Source organism: Chaetodon trifascialis, chromosome 13 (assembly GCF_039877785.1).
Source record: "Chaetodon trifascialis isolate fChaTrf1 chromosome 13, fChaTrf1.hap1, whole genome shotgun sequence".
Classification (NCBI taxonomy): Eukaryota; Metazoa; Chordata; class Actinopteri; order Chaetodontiformes; family Chaetodontidae; genus Chaetodon; species Chaetodon trifascialis.
Window position 1 is genome coordinate 15,712,134 of NC_092068.1, and position 18,327 is coordinate 15,730,460.

Consider the following 18,327-nt stretch of genomic DNA (forward strand, 5'->3'; position numbering starts at 1 on the left):
GTACCAAGGGCTTTCAGACAAATTAGATTCTTCCTCCAAACATGCTTTATTAGATGAATTAGGGCTCCTAAATAACCCCATGACGTGGACTTCCATAAATGGTGTGTAGGCTTGGCTATGGTAAGTGGATTACACATTATCTGCTTCTCCCGCTCTTTGTACCGAGCCCGGCATTGACCAGATGAGCTGTGGAGTGGACTTCTGTGCAAAGTCAGTGTGCTTTGGCAGACCGAGCTGTTGATGGCTGCTGTTCAGCGTGGGTCGCCTGGGCATGAACTTTATTCAGGTGACCGGTGCCGTCTGGATTCAATCAAAGATTTATTTGGAAACTGAACATTGACAGAATGTGCAAGGCAAATCCTACAAATGAGTAACCTAAGTCAACAAGAACGATGACATATTTCCACTGTTGTTCACATTTCAGTGACAGTTTGTCACCAGAGATCCGAGGACGTAGAATTGTCGCTTGTTAAATTTCCCCACACGCTAGAAATGTTTCAAACTGAACAGCTGGTCCATGTTTGTCCTTTCTCGAGATGTAATTATTCTAAACAGGATGTAATTTAACACCAAGCCCGCAATGTTACCCGGCGGCACAGGTCTATTCATCGATGAACACTATTAATAAAACGCCAGCAAGCAACTGGTCTTTACTCCATCTTTGTCAGGCGGCAGAGTCACTGCAACAAAATGGCATTTCAGTTCATAATTGCCTGACCCTGCTTTCTGCAGGTCAGCCAGAGAGCAGCAGCGAATGCAAATAATCAAACAGGAGGAACTCTCTTTCACTGAGCATTAGCGTTTTGCAGTTGAAGCGCAGTGCTTTTATTGTTAAGTTATAGATGCTATGCTGTGGATCATATGAATACTTTCATGGTTGAATTAGACATGCTGGTGTTGTTGAAAGGAGGCACTGCACTGCATACTGGTTTGCACAAAGATTACCAGGTTAAAAAACCACATAATGCTCTGATTAATGCGGTGGTCTGAAATTTAGACCTACACTGTTCTGTCTGGTAGATCCTCTCGCAACTAGTGCCCACTCCATTCCCCTCTTTTCAGTAGTGTGTTTGTCATGATTGATAATGCTGTTCCTCCTCTGCCAGCAAGTATGAATGATGAAAATCTAGATGGGGAGGGGAGGGGTGGAAGGAAAGAGGCTGGATGAGGGAGGGAGGGAGGGAGGGAGGGAGGGAGAGGAGGCCAATTATCTTATTGTTTAACCCACTCAAGGTAGAAGCCCATCAATCTGAAACCACTTGCTCAAATGACTCATGTTCAGCCTTTATAAAAGTTTAATTGGCTCATATAATTAACACTGTGGGGAAAGACATATGTGTGATGTAACTTCGAGGGGAAAAATGACCTGTCTGGATGTGGAGAGGTTCATAGATTTGAGCTGACAGGATTAAAGTAAGTATTCCAGTTCTTACATAAACTGCTGTAACAAAACACTGCAAACACAATTCATTGATTTCTGATCTTTTTTACTTCTGATCTTTACTTTTATTTTTTAATACATATTATTTAACAGTGAACAACTTTCCTGAAAAATATAATGAAGTTAGATGATTGTTTGTCTTTCTCTCTCTGTGTCCCTGTTTGACCATTCCCCACAGGCGCCCCCGCACCCTTGGGTGCACCGGGCTGCTTGCTGTGCAGAAGCACCACCTGACACACCAGAGGGGGGGCGTGTCAAGCCGTGTGTGTGATCGGATATGTGTCACCTTCACTGATACCTGTCCTACTTAGACCTTTCGGCGATGACAGTAGAGCCGGTGGAGCGCGAGGTAAATGTAATTTCTACAAATAAAGCGTAGATGACGTTTTAAAGCACTCTCCTATGTCCCGCGGTCCTGCGCTTTTCCGGTGGCACGGCCGAGGGGAGATTATGAGGATTTATTTTGACGTTGAGGGATTAGTGGTCCAGGGAAAGCGTAACTGACCCAGAATGAAACAGGCAATGTTTTGGCGTTGATGTCGACGCTGTAGCCCGAAGAAGCCTGTAACGCATCCTGCAGGAAAAGGTGAGATAAAGTAGCAGCGGGTAGATGCTGCAGCAGTAGATCCATCATGCTTGAGCTGCTTGCGGTTACGCGCTTTTTGGAGCTGCAGAGACTTTACGCAGACATCACGCACAGGCCGTATTTGCTCTTGGAGAGGTTTTGCATTACATACACGCGGCTTCGCTCAAAAATCCTTTGGCAGTATAAGCGTATAAAGATCGTTTCATCCATAACGTGCGCAAAAAGTGCGCTCTGTGCTTAACCTAAGATCATCTTTAGCAGCTTTGTGTGGTATTCAGATTCTGAGCACGGTTTGTAATAATACTGTGACGTCAAGCGCCATCATGCACACGTTTTCTACCTTTGCATAAATGATTGTCGGTCAAAACACCGATATTTCTGCATCTGAAGGTCTAATGGTGAACTCTCTCTGACCCCAAACTTTCTCGTTTTCTCTCAGTCGCTATGAGTCAGTTTCGGGCGTTAGCGGGTGTGCTGAGGAGTGGGCGTGTCGGGGGGCGTCAGTGGTTGCGGAGGTGTGAAGGGGGTGCGGCCAGGCGTTGGGTTGAACCCAGGAGGGGCTGCTCCTCCGGGGCTGCGCCTGTTCCCTCAGCGGTGGCCAGTAGCTGCAGCTATGTGGAAGAGATGTACTTCGCCTGGCTGGAGGATCATAAAAACGTCCACGAGGTAACAGTGCAACGTGTTCTTCCCACATTAGTAAATAAAATGGATGAATAAAACATTTGCCCATGAATGGTTGTTTGCAAAGGGAACCACGTTGAGCATATGTGGAAACAGAAAATTACAAACTTCTGTTGCCAGTTTTGGTCTTGAAATACACTTCAGCATATCCCTGGTCAGAGGAAACTTAATAAATGTGCACAGTATGCTGTAGCTGTAGTGTCTTGGATTCCCATCCAGCCTTTCACTGACCTAACCCAGCTGTCAATAAGGAGCAGGGATACCTTTGTTCCATGTTGCCTCTGCTGGATCTGTCTCTCTCTGCGGTCTAGTCCTGGGACGCATTCTTCCGCAACATCCAGGCCTCCAGTCCGTCTGGCGAGGCGGGCGAGAGACGCCCCTCCGCTCTGCTCCAGGGCCGAGTGCTGGCCCACTCACCAGACATGGCACAGAAAGTGGTGGAGGACCACCTGGCTGTGCACACTCTAATTAGAGCCTACCAGGTACCCCCACACTCACCTGCCCCAGCTGTGAAACACACACCCGCATACACACATCAGCTATTAGCTTGTATGATGTGGATTTATTCTGTTTACAAATTAAAAGATTGATCACATATCTCGTGGGCATCCGTTTAAATCTTCATGCAGTGTCTGTGTACAGAATTAAGATGTCATCGTGTTTGTGTGAAAAATGCATCAAACAAAATCCACTTGCCAGAACAGATGCAACTGGCATCGAAAGCTGTTTATACTGTGTGTCCTTGTATTAAAAGGAATATACAATTTGTTTGTCACTGCGAGAGGTTATGCAAATTGCAAGATTAACTGTAACCCACTTACCCAGGCTGCTTTTTGAAAAAGGAAATATCAAAGAGACTACTTAAACAAAACAGGTGGTAACATTTCCCCTCGCCCTCAAATTAATTTGAGGAACTATCCGAGGGATTTATTAAATTCTGTCTTTTGGCAAAGGCGTCACTTTTATTCCCAGCTTGTTGCAGTCCTGGTGGGAATGTGTGTTTGTGTGTGTGTACATAGACATAAAAGCACTCCCACAGGGCTCTTTTTCTCAGAGAGGTTGACCTGTAACTGAGTGTTAGCTTATTCTCCAGCTGTTCACACTTAGCATTATGATGGCAGCCCCTTGCTGAATCTTATTCTCTCTCGCCTGTCACTTTCTCTTTATTACCCAATTCTCCTCATCTCTTCTGTTCCCCCTCCTCCTCCACACTTCTGCCCGTCTCTCTGTGTAGATTCGTGGTCACCACGTTGCCCAGTTAGACCCCCTGGGAATCCTGGAGGCTGACCTGGACTCTTTCGTTCCCTCTGACCTGATCACCACCATCGATAAATTAGGTGAGCCTTGCAACTCCTGCAGTCGTCCCAGGCATATCACACATCACAAACACCTACCAAAAAGCTAAATTGTTAAAAGAGGAAAAGATTTGTCATGTAGTTTCATTAACTTAGACTCCATTCAAACCATGTGCAACAGACTGTGTAAATTCAAAAATACAGATTTGGGGTCACAAGGTTTTCATCTAAATGCATTATAGCATGTTTATATTTTTGGATATTATGACTATTTGGTTGGATGCTAAACTGCATTTTGTTGTCTCTATGTTGCACTCTGACGATGACATTAAAGTTGAATCTAATCTAATTAATTATACATTTTCTATAGACTTTATACAGAATATGTATAGAACTCCTTATTATATCCTGCTTTCTTGATGAAATAAGGCATAGGGAGTTAACCCGCAGGCAGTTAATATGCTGATTAGATTCCTACTATAGATGTCCTTTCTTCTCATTACCGCAGGACACTTGTCGTGCGTAAGGATTTCAGTCATAAGCATATTATTCTCATTGGCGGGCCTACTTCAAAAGCTTAATTTTCCTCATAATTAAGATATCTGGTTTGTGTTTCCATGCGCTGTATTTCAGTCACATTTATTTTTCCCTTTGAGGGTTTGTACAGCACATACATGTGCATCTAAACACACGTCTCTTTGGACCTGGGTTGCATAACTCATCAAGACCCAAGACTGTAAGTAAAAGGCCCCATCACATTCTCCTCCAAGTCTGTATACGGGTTGGTCAACCTAATGCTGTCATTAATCTCAGGCCCAGCTCCTGTCATTCTGCATTTCATTTAGCGGACAGAGGATTGGTGCATGTGGGATGGCCACAGAAAGCGATCGAAGTCTGCAGTAATATCTAGTAAGGAGGAGGGAGAGAGAGACATTGTTTCTGTTTGCTGCTGTTATCAGTGATCAGCGTGTGTCAGGACATAGCGTTGCATTATGTATTGTCACCGGGGCTATAGCTCCCTAATGAAAGCTAATGACAGCCTTCGTGGCCCCTTATTTGTCAGCTGATAGTACAAGAGTCTATTCTTGGCCCGCCTTTGTCTTTGCTGTGTGCCTAATATGATTTGCACCTGTCTCCTCTCATGTGGCCTGCGATCTTGAGCTTGACCAGCTCTCTCAGGTGGGCTTTATCAGCACAGAAACTTACGTGGGGCCGCCGATGCTGAACCTGTACGCAAATGCATCCTGTATGATTGTTTTTATTTCATGCCCTGGCTTTATTTTTGCCATCAAAAACAAATTTACTCAGAATTTAAGTTAAGTCACTGCAGTGTTATGCTCTCAGTTTGTAAGAAGAGGTACTGTCATGTTCGTCAAAAAACAAAAACAAAAACAGTCTAACACAAAAGAGATTAGGCCTATCAATGAATTTGCTGCATCAGCTAGAGCTGCAGGTAACAATTTTCATGATCAATTCATCTCTTGGTTTATTATGTTTTCAATCAGTGCATTAATCATTTAGTCTATAAAATGTCAAAAATTGCCATCACATTTTCATCACACTTTTTTTTGTATACACTATATCTGTTTTGCTAATGCATTACTGTTTATTATATGTGTCAAATATTCTGTTTGGAATGCTTTACATGTAGTTTATCCCTCTTCTTTACATTTTAGTAATTTCAGTAATCATAATTCAGTTTTTCTTTTGGGTCACAGTGTGAGCTCAGACCTCTGCTGCCTTCACATGATATCAGAAGAAATGGAAGAGCTTAAGATCTCGACAGTTGAGACATATTAAAATTTCAGGTCATGAATTAATCTTGGATGAAGGCAGATCTTTGTGTTCGGAATGAAAACGATTTGTTCTGGGTGTTCTTTGGTTTGAAGGTTTGGGTTTCTTAAGCCCTCGTGAACTGCATTAGAAAAGTGTTCCCTGGAAGCTAACAGTTTCTTACCTCTTCAACTTTAATTATGAATTGGTTCTCAGAGCCAATCAGTATTTATTTTATAGGCCTGCCTTGAAAGTCTTAAACAAACCTGTGTCTCTCATGGTGTTATCGCAGGTTTCTATGGTCTTGATGAGTCTGACTTGGATAGGAGCTTTCAGCTGCCCCCCACCACATTCATCGGAGGAGAAAACACCACTCTTCCTCTAAGAGAAATCATACGCAGACTGGAGGTATTTTGTTTGTGTCCACAAATGTGTGTAATGATGGAGGAAAGCCATAAGACTGTACCATGCTACTTGTTCTTTTTCAGACATCCTACTGCGGTCACATCGGGGTCGAGTTCATGTTCATCAACAATGTGGACCAGTGCCAGTGGATTCGTCAGAAAATTGAGACTCCAGGAATCATGCGGTTCACTAATGCTGAGAAGAGAACATTGCTAGCCCGTCTGATCAGATCCACACGGTCAGCAACGAAAAAACATCTACTGACTTACTCTTTGATGACAGCACAATACCTCACATTTAGTTATAGCTCACATCAGAGACCCGCGTAACATAAACTGCTGCACATGCCTGTATTTGGAGAGATAAACACCCTATTCTTCATGTGAGCTCATTTTCGTCTTTGATAAATGCTCTCAGCTATGATCACACACTGGTGCTGAAATACATTTGCTAAAAGCTCGAGTACAAATCATCATGATGTCATTCCAAAGTATTCTACATCTTTTGTGTAACACTCCCATGCTCATGTACATCCGAACTGACGCTGAGCTTGTTTTATGTCCAGCTTTGAGGACTTCCTGGCCAGAAAGTGGTCATCAGAGAAACGCTTTGGCCTGGAGGGCTGTGAAGTGCTCATCCCCGCCCTGAAAACCATCATTGACAGGTCGAGCGCTGCAGGCATCGACAGTGTGATCATGGGGATGCCTCATCGGTACTGTGTACTCCACATTTTCCCACCTTTCTATTCTTGTCCTTCCATATTTGATGCCAACTTTGTAAACTCTGCTTCCAGGGGACGACTGAATGTCTTGGCCAATGTGATCCGTAAGGACCTGGATCAGATCTTCTGTCAGTTTGACCCCAAGTTAGAGGCCGCCGATGAGGTGAGGGAACTGCTGATGCATGATGGTGTGGAAAAGTATCAGAGAGAAAAATACTCTGGAGATGCAGCTGATGCTTTACTTCATAGCGGCTTCTCCTCCTGTAGGGTTCAGGTGATGTCAAATACCACCTCGGGATGTACCACGAGAGGATCAACCGTGAGACGGACAGGAACATCACGCTGTCGCTCATGGCGAACCCCTCCCACCTGGAGGCAGTGGATCCAGTGGTTCAGGGCAAGGCCAAAGCTGAGCAGTTCTACAGGGGAGACACTCAGGGAAAGAAGGTATAGTTATTGTTCCAGGTGCATAGCGGCTTGTCTGTGTTTGCTGTTCCTCAGTACGGCTGAGTTTAGGATGTGATTTTTGTCCAGGTGATGTCCATCTTGATGCATGGGGACGCTGCTTTTGCAGGACAAGGAGTTGTGTATGAGACTTTCCACCTAAGTGAGCTCCCCTCCTACACCACACATGGTACAATCCATGTGGTTGTCAACAACCAGGTATTGGAGAGTTTGGTATCAAAGTAGAATTTACCAGAATGCATATATTTTGTAATTTGCTCACATGCTAACACTTATAGAAATGATGTGAATGTGTGATTCTAGCCTCTCGATGATATCAACTTCAGTGTGTGATTGTTATCTCTCAGATTGGCTTCACCACAGACCCTCGAGTGGCCCGCTCCTCCCCCTACCCCACTGATGTGGCTCGGGTAGTCAATGCACCCATCTTCCACGTGAATGCCGATGACCCCGAGGCTGTCATATACGTGTGCCGGGTGGCTGCAGAGTGGAGGGCCACCTTCAACAAGGACGTCGTCATTGACCTGGTGAGACACATCTGAGTCTAAGTGGATCATCAGGAAACCTCAATTCAAAGTACACGCCTGGACATGGCTTCTGTGTGTGTGTGTTAACAGGTTAGTTACAGACGCTTTGGCCACAATGAGATGGACGAGCCCATGTTCACCCAGCCGCTGATGTACAAACAGATCCGTCGGCAGGAGCATGTGCTGAAAAAGTACTCTGACAAGCTCATTGCTGAGGGTGTGGTGACACTGCAGGAATTTGAGGTTTGTGATCTAATGCTGTTTGCTCTTGTCGAATGTACTGTATATTGGTAGCTGCTACTGTATGCTGTTTTATTTGGTATCGCCACCCGCTGGACTATGTGCATTAAATCACACTTAGATATTACCCTAGCCTTCAATTAAATATGTTATGCCAGCACTGCTGTATTTGAGTTTCAATTTACTGCCTCAGCTCAATCGCCAAGCTTCACGATCTCTCACAAAGAGTATATATTGCCCAGTGAAGCTGAAGTATACTGCAGATTCTGGCGCCATTCAATGGAATTGCTCAGGTTCTTCATCCAAAACAGGAACTTTGATTGTAACATCCATTCTGGACATTTTTTTTTACACCACATGAAATACTGCAGCTCTTCTCTGGTGTGCTAGTCCCTGGCCTTTGATGGACATTGTTTTCTGTTGTGTGGCCTCCTATTTGGACTCCTGCAAAAGTCCCATTTGTAATATAGCAAGGCAGAACCATTACTGCTAGTGGAGACTTTCTCTAATCTCACTCTCTCTGTCTCTGAGTTTTGGTTTTGGCAGCTGTAGTCCTTTAATTGAAGTAAACAAGCTCTGCATCAGTTAACATGGGGCATTTTTCATTGTCTCTATTACACATTACCAAATGTGGCTGCAGGAAGAAGTTGCCAAATATGACAAGATATGTGAGGAGGCATACACCAGCTCCAAGGATGAAAAAATTTTACACATTCGACACTGGCTCGACTCCCCCTGGCCAGGTAAATCGTCCCTTTGCAATCCAGTAAAGTTTAATTTTTTGTTTTCACTGACAGCTTTTTCTGTGAATGCTTTCTGAGCCTCTCTCTCTCTCTCTCTCTCTCTCTCTCTCTCTCTCTCTCTCTCTCTCTCTCTCTCTCTCTCTCTCTCTCTCTCTCTGTAGATTTCTTCACAGCAGAGGGAGAGCCCAGGAGCATGAGCTGTGCCCCCACAGGACTTGATGAGGAGTTTCTGCAGCACATCGGCCAGACAGCTAGCTCAGTCCCTCTGGAGGATTTTAAGATCCACCCTGGTGAGTTTGGTTGCTTTGTGCTGGAGAACGTAGTCATGATAATGCAGATAGTAGTAGTAGTAATACTGATGTGATGCTGTGCTGGAAATCTACACAATGCCAGAAGTTAAAACAGCTCACCTGTAAACACATCCTTTCCTAACAGCAGGTGTTCAGCCTGCACAGCTGACTTGGCTCACTCTATAGCAGTTAAGACTACCACAGGGGTTTTTTACTCACAATACAGTACATCATTGCAATGCATTCCCAGTGCTCTCTTAAGATACCACTCGGTTTCACTTTTGTTTGTGCATGTTTGTGTGTGCGTGTGATCTCCAGGTGTGTCTCGTATCCTGCGTGGTCGAGCTGAGCTGGTGAAGAATCGGCAGATGGACTGGGCTCTGGGAGAGTACATGGCCTTTGGTTCCCTTCTCAAAGACGGCATCCATGTACGACTCAGCGGGCAGGACGTAGAGCGGGGCACCTTCAGGTGAGTCCATGTCAACACAGCTGAGAATGCAATGTTGCCCCTACGAGGATCTCTATGAGTTTTTCTTGCACCTCTACACCTTCTTGTGTTAGGGCACCCACTGCCACCACTGTGTCCTGCTGGGGACCAGTAGCTCTGCTGTACTGAACAAAGAGAGCATTTTAGGAATACTGATTTTTACTGATTTGATTTTTATAGCTTGCGGAGTCATAGTCTCTCCACTCGCTGAATGAACTCTTTTTTTTTTTTACAGTGACAAATTAGCTTAATCTTTCCTTACAATCATGTAGGCTTGGCGCTAATTAAATAAAATTGCTAATCAACTTTTAGCTGAATCACATTGAAAATACTGATATGTATGAAGAGTTTTTTCTCACATAATGTGTCACATTGCAGTAGGTTTCTTGTTTTGCACATCAGTTTTTTTCATTTTGTAATTTTACATACATTTACCATAATGTGATAAACACTATATCGATACTGGAAAATATCCTGAGTACTTTGAGAATGATTTCCACATGTCACCCAGCTGTACAATGACTCAGCCTGCCTGACCAGAGATAAAGGGTAAGGATAAGTCAACTTAAGATGTTGAATTAAGTAATTGGGGGGATGGGTGAGGGTGGCACAGGGAGTCTGACAGACAGAGGACGTCAGCACAGTCTCCTGGGAACTGTGAAGCCCACATGGTGTTGTCATAGTATGGAGGGAACGAGTGACACATGAACAAAACCAGCTCCCCCTTTCACTGCGCCTGTCTCATCTGTCCCCTATCATTTCTCCACCAGCCCATCTCCACTGACACCAAACCCCCCCCCACCCCCTCTCTGCTCACAGCGACATACATCACGCTAACTAACCAGAGGCTACGGGGCTTTTTCTTTTTGCCTCGCATTTAGCACCGACATCTACTTCTCCAAGTCTGCTGTCCCCTTCAGCAGTGTAATTTGGCTGGCTGTTAAAAACAGTCGGAGTCAAACACTTCATCCACTCTTCATCTCTGGATCACCTGTTGTTTATGTAACTCGTCCTCCGTGTCAGTTGAGAGTCCACGAGCTTCCTTATTCATTGTGATTCAGCTTTACTTTACCACCACTCCATATATCTTTTTCCTCCCCCCACCTGCACTTTTTTCATCCCCCACCACTCAGTTTCCCTTCATAGTTCTTAGGAGCTGAGCATATTGGCATGTTACAGTTGACTGGGCCTGCTTGCGTCTCTGTGATGTACGTAACGGCGTGGACTAATGGATTCAGCTCGTCATGTTTGGGTGGGTTGCATGCGCTGTGCCGCGCACCCCTTTCCCTGACTAATGGGGCCCCCAGGCAGAGGAAGTGTGTGTGTGTGTTTGTGTGTGTGTATGTGAAACAAAGACAGAAGACAGAGGTGGGCACGCAGTTTATGAGGCAATCCAGGAGAAAGACTTTCGTTCTCGTGAGGATCCTCTTTGGATTGCGTGCGAGTGGATTGAGAAGAACATGAAATCATGTTTGTTACCTCAACTAATGCTGGACGCTCTTGATTTTGTTCTTCCTTCAAAGGATTTTTTGAAGAGAAGGTGTACATCCTGCAAATGTGGAGCAAGGATCAAACAGAACAGTCATACAGTACATTACGTGCCCTCATTAGTCCATAATAATGGATGATGTGCTTCAAAGGACTCAAATCATGATCATCTAGTCTTCTGGGAGGTGATATATCACATTCAAGATGATATTCAATAGATTTTGGTCATTTCCTGCAGTTCTTCCATCTGACCATTGCATAACCTCTCGCACTGTGTGTGTCTGAGTGGATGTGTCGATGTCATTAAAGTGATGCTAAAGGGGTTTAAGTGATTGTCTGATCGTGCTGGTTTTTAAGGCTGATTCCTGCACTGGGAGCGAGCGGACTGGCAGAGCTTGTTAACGCTTGGCTCTTTGCTCCCATCAACTCTTGTTGGACCTCATACTGACTGAGGATGAGGAGAGAGGAGGGTACTCTTCATGCAGTGCCTTTATTGGCTGGAACGGGGGCTGCAGTGTGTGTGTGTGTGTGTGTTCTAGTTGGCGTCTACTGAGTTAAGAACCTTTCAAAAAAATCTTGTTTTATCTTTCTGCAGCTATAAGCACCACACTTTGTTTTTTGTCTTCCAAATACTAGACATGATCAGTAAATCAATCACCAATAATGGATTCATCATTCAAGTGATTTAACAAGCAAAAATGACATGACATTTTCTTTTTTGACCTTTTATAGATCAAACAATTTAAAGATTTCTGGTAAAATAACCAATACTTAAATGAATCATGAAGATAATCATAAGTTACAGCCCTGCTAGAAACCTTTTTGTAAACAGCATGTGTTACAGCCTGTGAAATTGGTTTATGTGGTTATTTTTGTTTATATTCCATTGAGTGTAATTCATAACCTCTCTTAGTAACAGATTGTCATAAAATTATTTTTTTTTTATTCTCCTTGGCACATGCTAACAGCATTGCTCTTGGCAATGTCAGTCAATCTTAATATTAACATATGAGCATTTTCATTGTGAGCATGTTAGCATGCTGACTTTAGCATTTAGCTCAAAACAGTGCAGCCTCTCAAAGCTACTAGCATGGCTGTAGTCAGGTTCCTATATGACTATTCCAGTCCTTTCTGCCTTTCTTATGTTTCACAGTCATCGTCATCATGTTCTGCATGACCAAGAGGTGGACAAACGTACCTGTGTTCCCATGAACCACCTGTGGGCTAACCAGGCTCCTTACACTGTCTGCAACAGCTCCTTATCAGAGTATGGAGTGCTTGGTGAGACTGAGGCCTCTCTGGCCACACAACATGCTATACTGAGTCATTATGTAGCTCTGTGTAATGATGACTGTGACTTCAGGTTTTGAGCTTGGCTTCGCCATGGCCAGTCCGAATGCTCTGATTCTCTGGGAGGCCCAGTTTGGAGACTTTCACAACACAGCCCAGTGTATCATTGACCAGTTCATCAGCCCGGGCCAGGCCAAGTGGGTCCGCAACAATGGCATTGTCCTACTTCTGCCACATGGGATGGAGGGAATGGTGAGACATTAAATTAAACCAGGTTATACTGTGTACTGTGTATTTGTTTTCGTGGGATACGTCTTACATTTTGTCATTATGTGTCTTGATCTTCTTCTTGCTCCTCTGTCCTCAGGGCCCAGAACATTCATCAGCTCGACCCGAACGCTTCCTGCAAATGAGCAAAGATGATCCCGATCACTTCCCTGTACGTTCACAAGCGCAATTTAGATTAAGGCTTAAATGGTTACCAATGTGAGGAGCATGATTACCTCATGATATATGTCAAGGAAAGTGCCCTGCACAGTGTGCCGCAGTTAACGTCCCATAGCCTCCTGTTTTATTGGCTATGCTGATGTCTTGACCACTTGAGTGATGGCTTAAGTGATGATTGCCAATTTCTCTAGAGCTGAAAAGTCTCTTCATTATGGTCTCCAAAGCGCTGGTATTCAGCATTAAGTCAGGTCCCATGGGTGAGCTGATACGAAGCAACATTCAAGGAGGGAACCACAGTGGGCTGTATCAGCAGAAGCTTACCAGATTCATCTTCAAATGGGGTATTGATCAAACTATTAGTGCGTGCATAGTAAGGGACTAACATTCTCTGTCCTGCTTGTGTGTGTGTGTGTGTGTGTGTGTGTGTGTGTGTGTGAGAGAGAGAGAGAGAGAGAGAGAGAGAGAGAGAGAGAGACACACACACACACACACACACACACACACACACACACACACACACACACACACACACACACACACACAGTGCAGTGATGCATTCATGCATTACATCTCCTTCCCAGTCCCGACAACAAAAAACATTGCCACAACCAACACTGTAACTGCACGTGTAATTTTGTCTGCATAAAGCTAAATGTGTGATTTCAGAGTCAATAACCTTTAGAATTAATATTTTGTAATTTTTTTTTTTTCATGAAGGAGTTCAGTGGAGATTTTGAAGTCCAGCAGCTGTACGACTGCAACTGGATCGTGGTCAACTGCTCCACACCTGCTAATTACTGTCATGTGCTCAGACGGCAGATTCTGCTGCCATTCAGAAAACCGGTAAAGTGTAACATCATCTTCACTGTGTTTTATGTGTGGCTTGCTTTAAAATTTTGCTTAGATTGCATTGAAATTGCACATATAAGCCATTGCTTTCCTCGAAGACAAATCCAAAGCATGCTAGAACAAGTCCAGATGGTCATTTGGCAACACACTGATGTTTAGAACACGTTTCTCTTATTTCTGACAAGAAATGTGATTTGTTTGCCTTATATTTATCTTCTTGTCGTATCTGTTATTGTTATGAAATCAAAGGCTCTGATATGAAAACGTGAGAGGCACGAATTTGGCTGATGTCTTAATATTTGTTCCTTGCTTCAGCATGACAGACATACTGTCAAAATCACTATGTTATGATAGAGTTCTGTGTTGCAATCATGCATTTTCTCAATTAGCCTTTGAACTGCTAAAGTAGAGCTACTTTGAATATAAAGTTTGAGTGTAAAGTATTTCTCCTTTTTTGTCTATATGCAGCTCTTCTTTCAGTTGCATAGTTTTCAACCACAGTGAATGTCTTAACTGATCCCCCGTCGCACATAAATGCAATGCTTCGCGAAGCATGAGAAAATTACTTCCTGAGCAAATTAGTGAGGGGGCCAATAGGGGATAATGTTTGTTTTTTTTTTGTTTTTTTTTTATGAAAAACTCTGAAATTCAGGACTTGGGCGGCTGAGCACCAAGAGTTTTATTTATTTGATTGTTAAAGAAATGTCTTGTTTTCCCAATGCTGATGTTGCGTGCTATATGGTGGCAACAAATTAGCGTGAAAATGGCTAAAAACTTTTATCTCTGGAGTTTTTTCAAAGCGCACAGTGGAGATACGGATGATGGAATCAATCTGTTGTTTGTCACTGACGTGAACTTTTTTTTTTTTTTCCCACAGCTGATCATTTTCACCCCAAAGTCTCTGCTGAGGCACCCGGATGCAAGGTCCAGTTTTGACGATCTCGCCACAGGTGGAGTTTTATTTCATCCCTGCAAAATTTGTTATAAATTTTGGTGTGACCTGATAAATAACATGTATTCAACATCTGCAGGGACTAAGTTCAAGAGGTTGGTTCCTGACCAGGGTCCTGCGAGCCAAAACCCAGCTGAAGTGAAGAGGGCGATCTTCTGCACTGGGAAAGTCTACTATGAACTGGCTAAAGAGAGGAAACAGCAGAAACTGGAGAAAGACATCGCCATCATCAGACTTGAACAGGTGTGTTTAATTCCTCGTCTCTGTCTGAGCATGCAGTGCGCTGTGAATTTAGCAGTGAGAGTGAGACAATTTTGTCATTTCTTCCACTGATTCTTTGGCCTCCCCCTCAGATCTCTCCATTCCCGTTTGACCTGGTCAGAGCGGAGGCAGAGAAATATGCCAGTGCTGAGCTGGTCTGGTGTCAGGAGGAGCACAAGAACATGGGCTACTATGATTACGTCCGGCCTCGCTTCCTCACGGTGGTGGCTAACAAGAAGCCCATTTGGTAAGGATTTCCGTTCTTCACTTCTCACACGATTTGTTCTAAATCCGTTTAGAGAACCAGGTGGGGGATTTAAACTCCTGTCACTGTTGACAAACCTTCAGTGTTTCTTTCAGGTATGTGGGACGGGACCCTGCAGCAGCTCCAGCGACAGGGAACAGGTCGACCCACCTCAGTGAGCTGAAGAAGTTCATGGACACAGCTTTCAACCTGAGCGCCTTCCATGGGAAGGACTTGTAAATAAGAACCGGAACAAGAACCAGGCTGGAGGTGCAGTTTCATCTCCAAATGGCACTGGATGTGGCACATTTTAAACCTCTTTTAGCTTTGCCACAATCTGGAGAGCAGCCTAGCCCAGCCTAGAACAGCCTTTTTCAACCCTTGCTAATCATATAGGAAAATAGCTCACTGACTTATGCCTGGATCAGAATACACAAGGTTTATGTCATTTAAAATGGTCACTAGATTTAGCAATCACTGCTCTGCCCTGACCTGGAGACATGTTGAATGTATGTTGAATCCCAACAAATCATAGCAAGCAGTCTTTCATGGCCTGCAACAACCATGATGTGCTGGGAAAAGACATTACATGTGGACTTACTAGTCTCCTTGTGAGTATCCTAAATGCAGAATCACTTGTCCTCAATTGTGACACGGGATAGAGTGACAAATTGTCATTCTTTGTCAAGTGAAGTTAAGTCATTTTTACTTATATAACCCAAAACTGTCACCTTTAATTCCTATAGCCTCGATAAACCACCATGTCTGTGGGATCAGACTATAGCTTGTAGCCTGATGAATTATGAATCTGCACATTATTCAATCAGCATTATTCAGCACTTTTATGAGGGCTTGTACAGAATAAGTGCAGTGTATGTGAGTAAGAAGAAAACTAGATTTTCCGCCTCTAAATGGTGCTATACCTCCAATAACTTTATTTCAAAATAAAATATCATACAAAAATTAAATATAATCAATTGTTCACAGAGTTGACATCCTAGTTTAGTGGTGAAGTAGCACACACAAAAGACTAGACTTGGCCCAATCACTGTTATTGGACCAGCTTTAGTGTAGATACCTTCATTGCTGCCGTGCCGAACACTAGTGTATATTAGTAGCATTGATTTGTATTTGTATTGATTTTTGTAGATCAATAGCAGAAGCTACAAGACGCACACAAAACACCAACTGGTGTTCTTAAACAACGAGTCACATATCACAGGTATGAAGACTGTTCTGAAATGCAACACCTCAGTAGGTTTAGTGCCTGTATTCGCTTTGGCTGCCTGGTGAAGGAGTCTGTATTTATTGTCACACCTCACTTCACCATGAGACGTGAGCCAGCTGGCACAGAGACTTGCAGCCATGTTTTCTACTTAGGACATAAGGCTCAGCTTCCTCTGTGGAGGCTGAGGGATGCACGCACACATAAACACCACACATCAACACAGCAAAGCTTCGGATGCTTTGAGAGCAATATTGACGCCTGGCTGTCACATTAAAATCCCCAGGTGTTTGACAGAATTCATATAAGTTACCACTGTGCTTAGAAATGCTCCGTAAACTTATGCTTCCTCTTTAGCTTTACTGTAGCTTACTTTTTCCACTTCCAGCTGGGAGATTGAACTATAAGCCATGCATAAATGTCATTTTACGTGTTTATGTGTGTTAGTTTGTTAAGGAAAATAAAAGTGTCCTCATATTTGTGAGGGTATTGAATATATGCACAACTTGATGGAGCTGCACTTACACTTGGAATAATAACATTTGCAATAAAATATATTTAAGATTAATAACTTGCTTTGGTTATGATGTTTGGTTGCAGATGATCTTGATAATGTTAAAAAAAAAGTCTGGTTTAAAGCGAGTTTATAGAGAAGAAATAACACATGCTTTTGAAAAGCTGAATTCACAGGCATTAAATGGTACACTTGCTCATTTTGTCACACTCAGAGGTAATGCTGCATCATGTGCACTCTGTCCACTCCCAAGTTCTCATTAAGTCAAGTGCACACAGCCTGCCGCATATGGCAGATTCATCATTTCCCCAGAGACCCAGAAATCTACTTGTAAACTTATGCTGGAATTTTCCATGCAGATTTGCTGTGTATCAGTTTGTTTGTGGTAATCAAACATAAGGAAAAAATAAAGACGCACAACCCTGGAGTATGCACCATGTGAGCCCAATATTAAATAAAATGATAAATGTGTTTCAACCAAATTTTGACACAGATCCCCCTAAAAAAGACAATATGAGTTAATAATGCAGGTCCCACCTTAGTTGATTTTGTACTTTATAGATGCAATGATGGCAATAATGTCTCATCACCTACGAATTCATGCAGAAAAACAAGCAAAGTATGTAAATACAAGTGAACTGCATTCTTAATAGGCTTGTTTGTTGAAGAAGAAAAAGGCAAATATGCACACGTATTTTATATTTTTGCAGGTTTCTGTTCAGTAGGCCTTCTCCACAGCACTAACAGCTTCTTTGCAGACGGGGTCCAGCTGTCCATCTCCACCTTCAGGAGAAAAAAAACAGGTTGCGAGAGTGTGATTCTGCTTCACATCACGACAATAAGCGACCATGCACTCACCAAACTGCAGCTGCTTGATATCACAGCTGAAGACGACCTCCCCGTTGACCACGAGCTCCACCATGTTCCACTCGCGCGTTTCCTCCATGACGCACTGGTGCCCGCGCGCTCTCAGAGCGGCTGCAGACATGTTGGACACACATGTTTGACCTCAGCTAAGACGGCCAACAAAAACAGGCAACATGCAGGGATCCGAGCTGGACCCTGGGGCGGAAAGAAACATACCCTGGAGACCCTGCAGGCGGAAGCTCCTGTGTTGTACCACTCCATTGGATTCATAAGGTCCGTAGCAAAGCGTCACCCGCGCGCTTCTCGGCATTGTTTGTTGTGATAACCTTGGTAACTGTCACGCACACGTTCACCCTTCTCTCCAAAACGTGTCCAGGAGTCTCATTTAGGGCACTCGTTGAGACGTGAAATGTTAGGGATTCAGATTTTTATATTATAAATAACAACAGATTTCACGAGATGCTAATTCTGTATAACATAAAGTGTGTCTGACTAATGATGATAACTATGACTGAGTCTCATAAATTCAAGACACT

The 18,327-nt window shown here is 43.6% G+C and overlaps 2 protein-coding genes across 3 annotated transcripts; one reads left to right on the forward strand and one right to left on the reverse strand.

The window, feature by feature from the left end:
* The first annotated feature begins 1,635 nt into the window (after positions 1-1,635).
* On the forward strand, positions 1,636-16,976 carry ogdhl (oxoglutarate dehydrogenase L). Of its 2 annotated transcripts, none has more exons than XM_070977841.1 (23): positions 1,636-1,790; positions 2,467-2,693; positions 3,020-3,190; positions 3,943-4,045; positions 6,069-6,184; positions 6,265-6,419; positions 6,747-6,893; positions 6,975-7,065; positions 7,170-7,349; positions 7,437-7,565; positions 7,715-7,894; positions 7,985-8,137; positions 8,775-8,877; positions 9,039-9,167; positions 9,486-9,636; positions 12,296-12,423; positions 12,506-12,684; positions 12,800-12,871; positions 13,597-13,722; positions 14,606-14,678; positions 14,760-14,923; positions 15,034-15,188; positions 15,302-16,976. In XM_070977841.1, the coding sequence occupies exons 2-23, from the start codon at positions 2,472-2,474 to the stop codon at positions 15,423-15,425; spliced, it is 3,051 nt and encodes a 1,016-aa protein (XP_070833942.1). In that variant the 5' UTR covers positions 1,636-1,790; positions 2,467-2,471; the 3' UTR covers positions 15,426-16,976. The 2 variants fall into 2 exon arrangements, with proteins under 2 accessions (XP_070833942.1, XP_070833941.1); XM_070977840.1 differs by lacking the exon at positions 1,636-1,790 and adding an exon at positions 1,930-2,027 and having other exon boundaries at positions 15,302-15,512.
* On the reverse strand, positions 16,097-18,105 carry c13h10orf53 (chromosome 13 C10orf53 homolog). Its single transcript, XM_070977842.1, has 3 exons — positions 18,008-18,105; positions 17,783-17,902; positions 16,097-17,707 (listed from the first exon to the last, which is right to left on the reverse strand). The coding sequence occupies exons 1-3, from the start codon at positions 18,099-18,101 to the stop codon at positions 17,643-17,645; spliced, it is 279 nt and encodes a 92-aa protein (XP_070833943.1). The 5' UTR covers positions 18,102-18,105; the 3' UTR covers positions 16,097-17,642.
* Between the last annotated feature and the right edge of the window lie 222 nt (positions 18,106-18,327).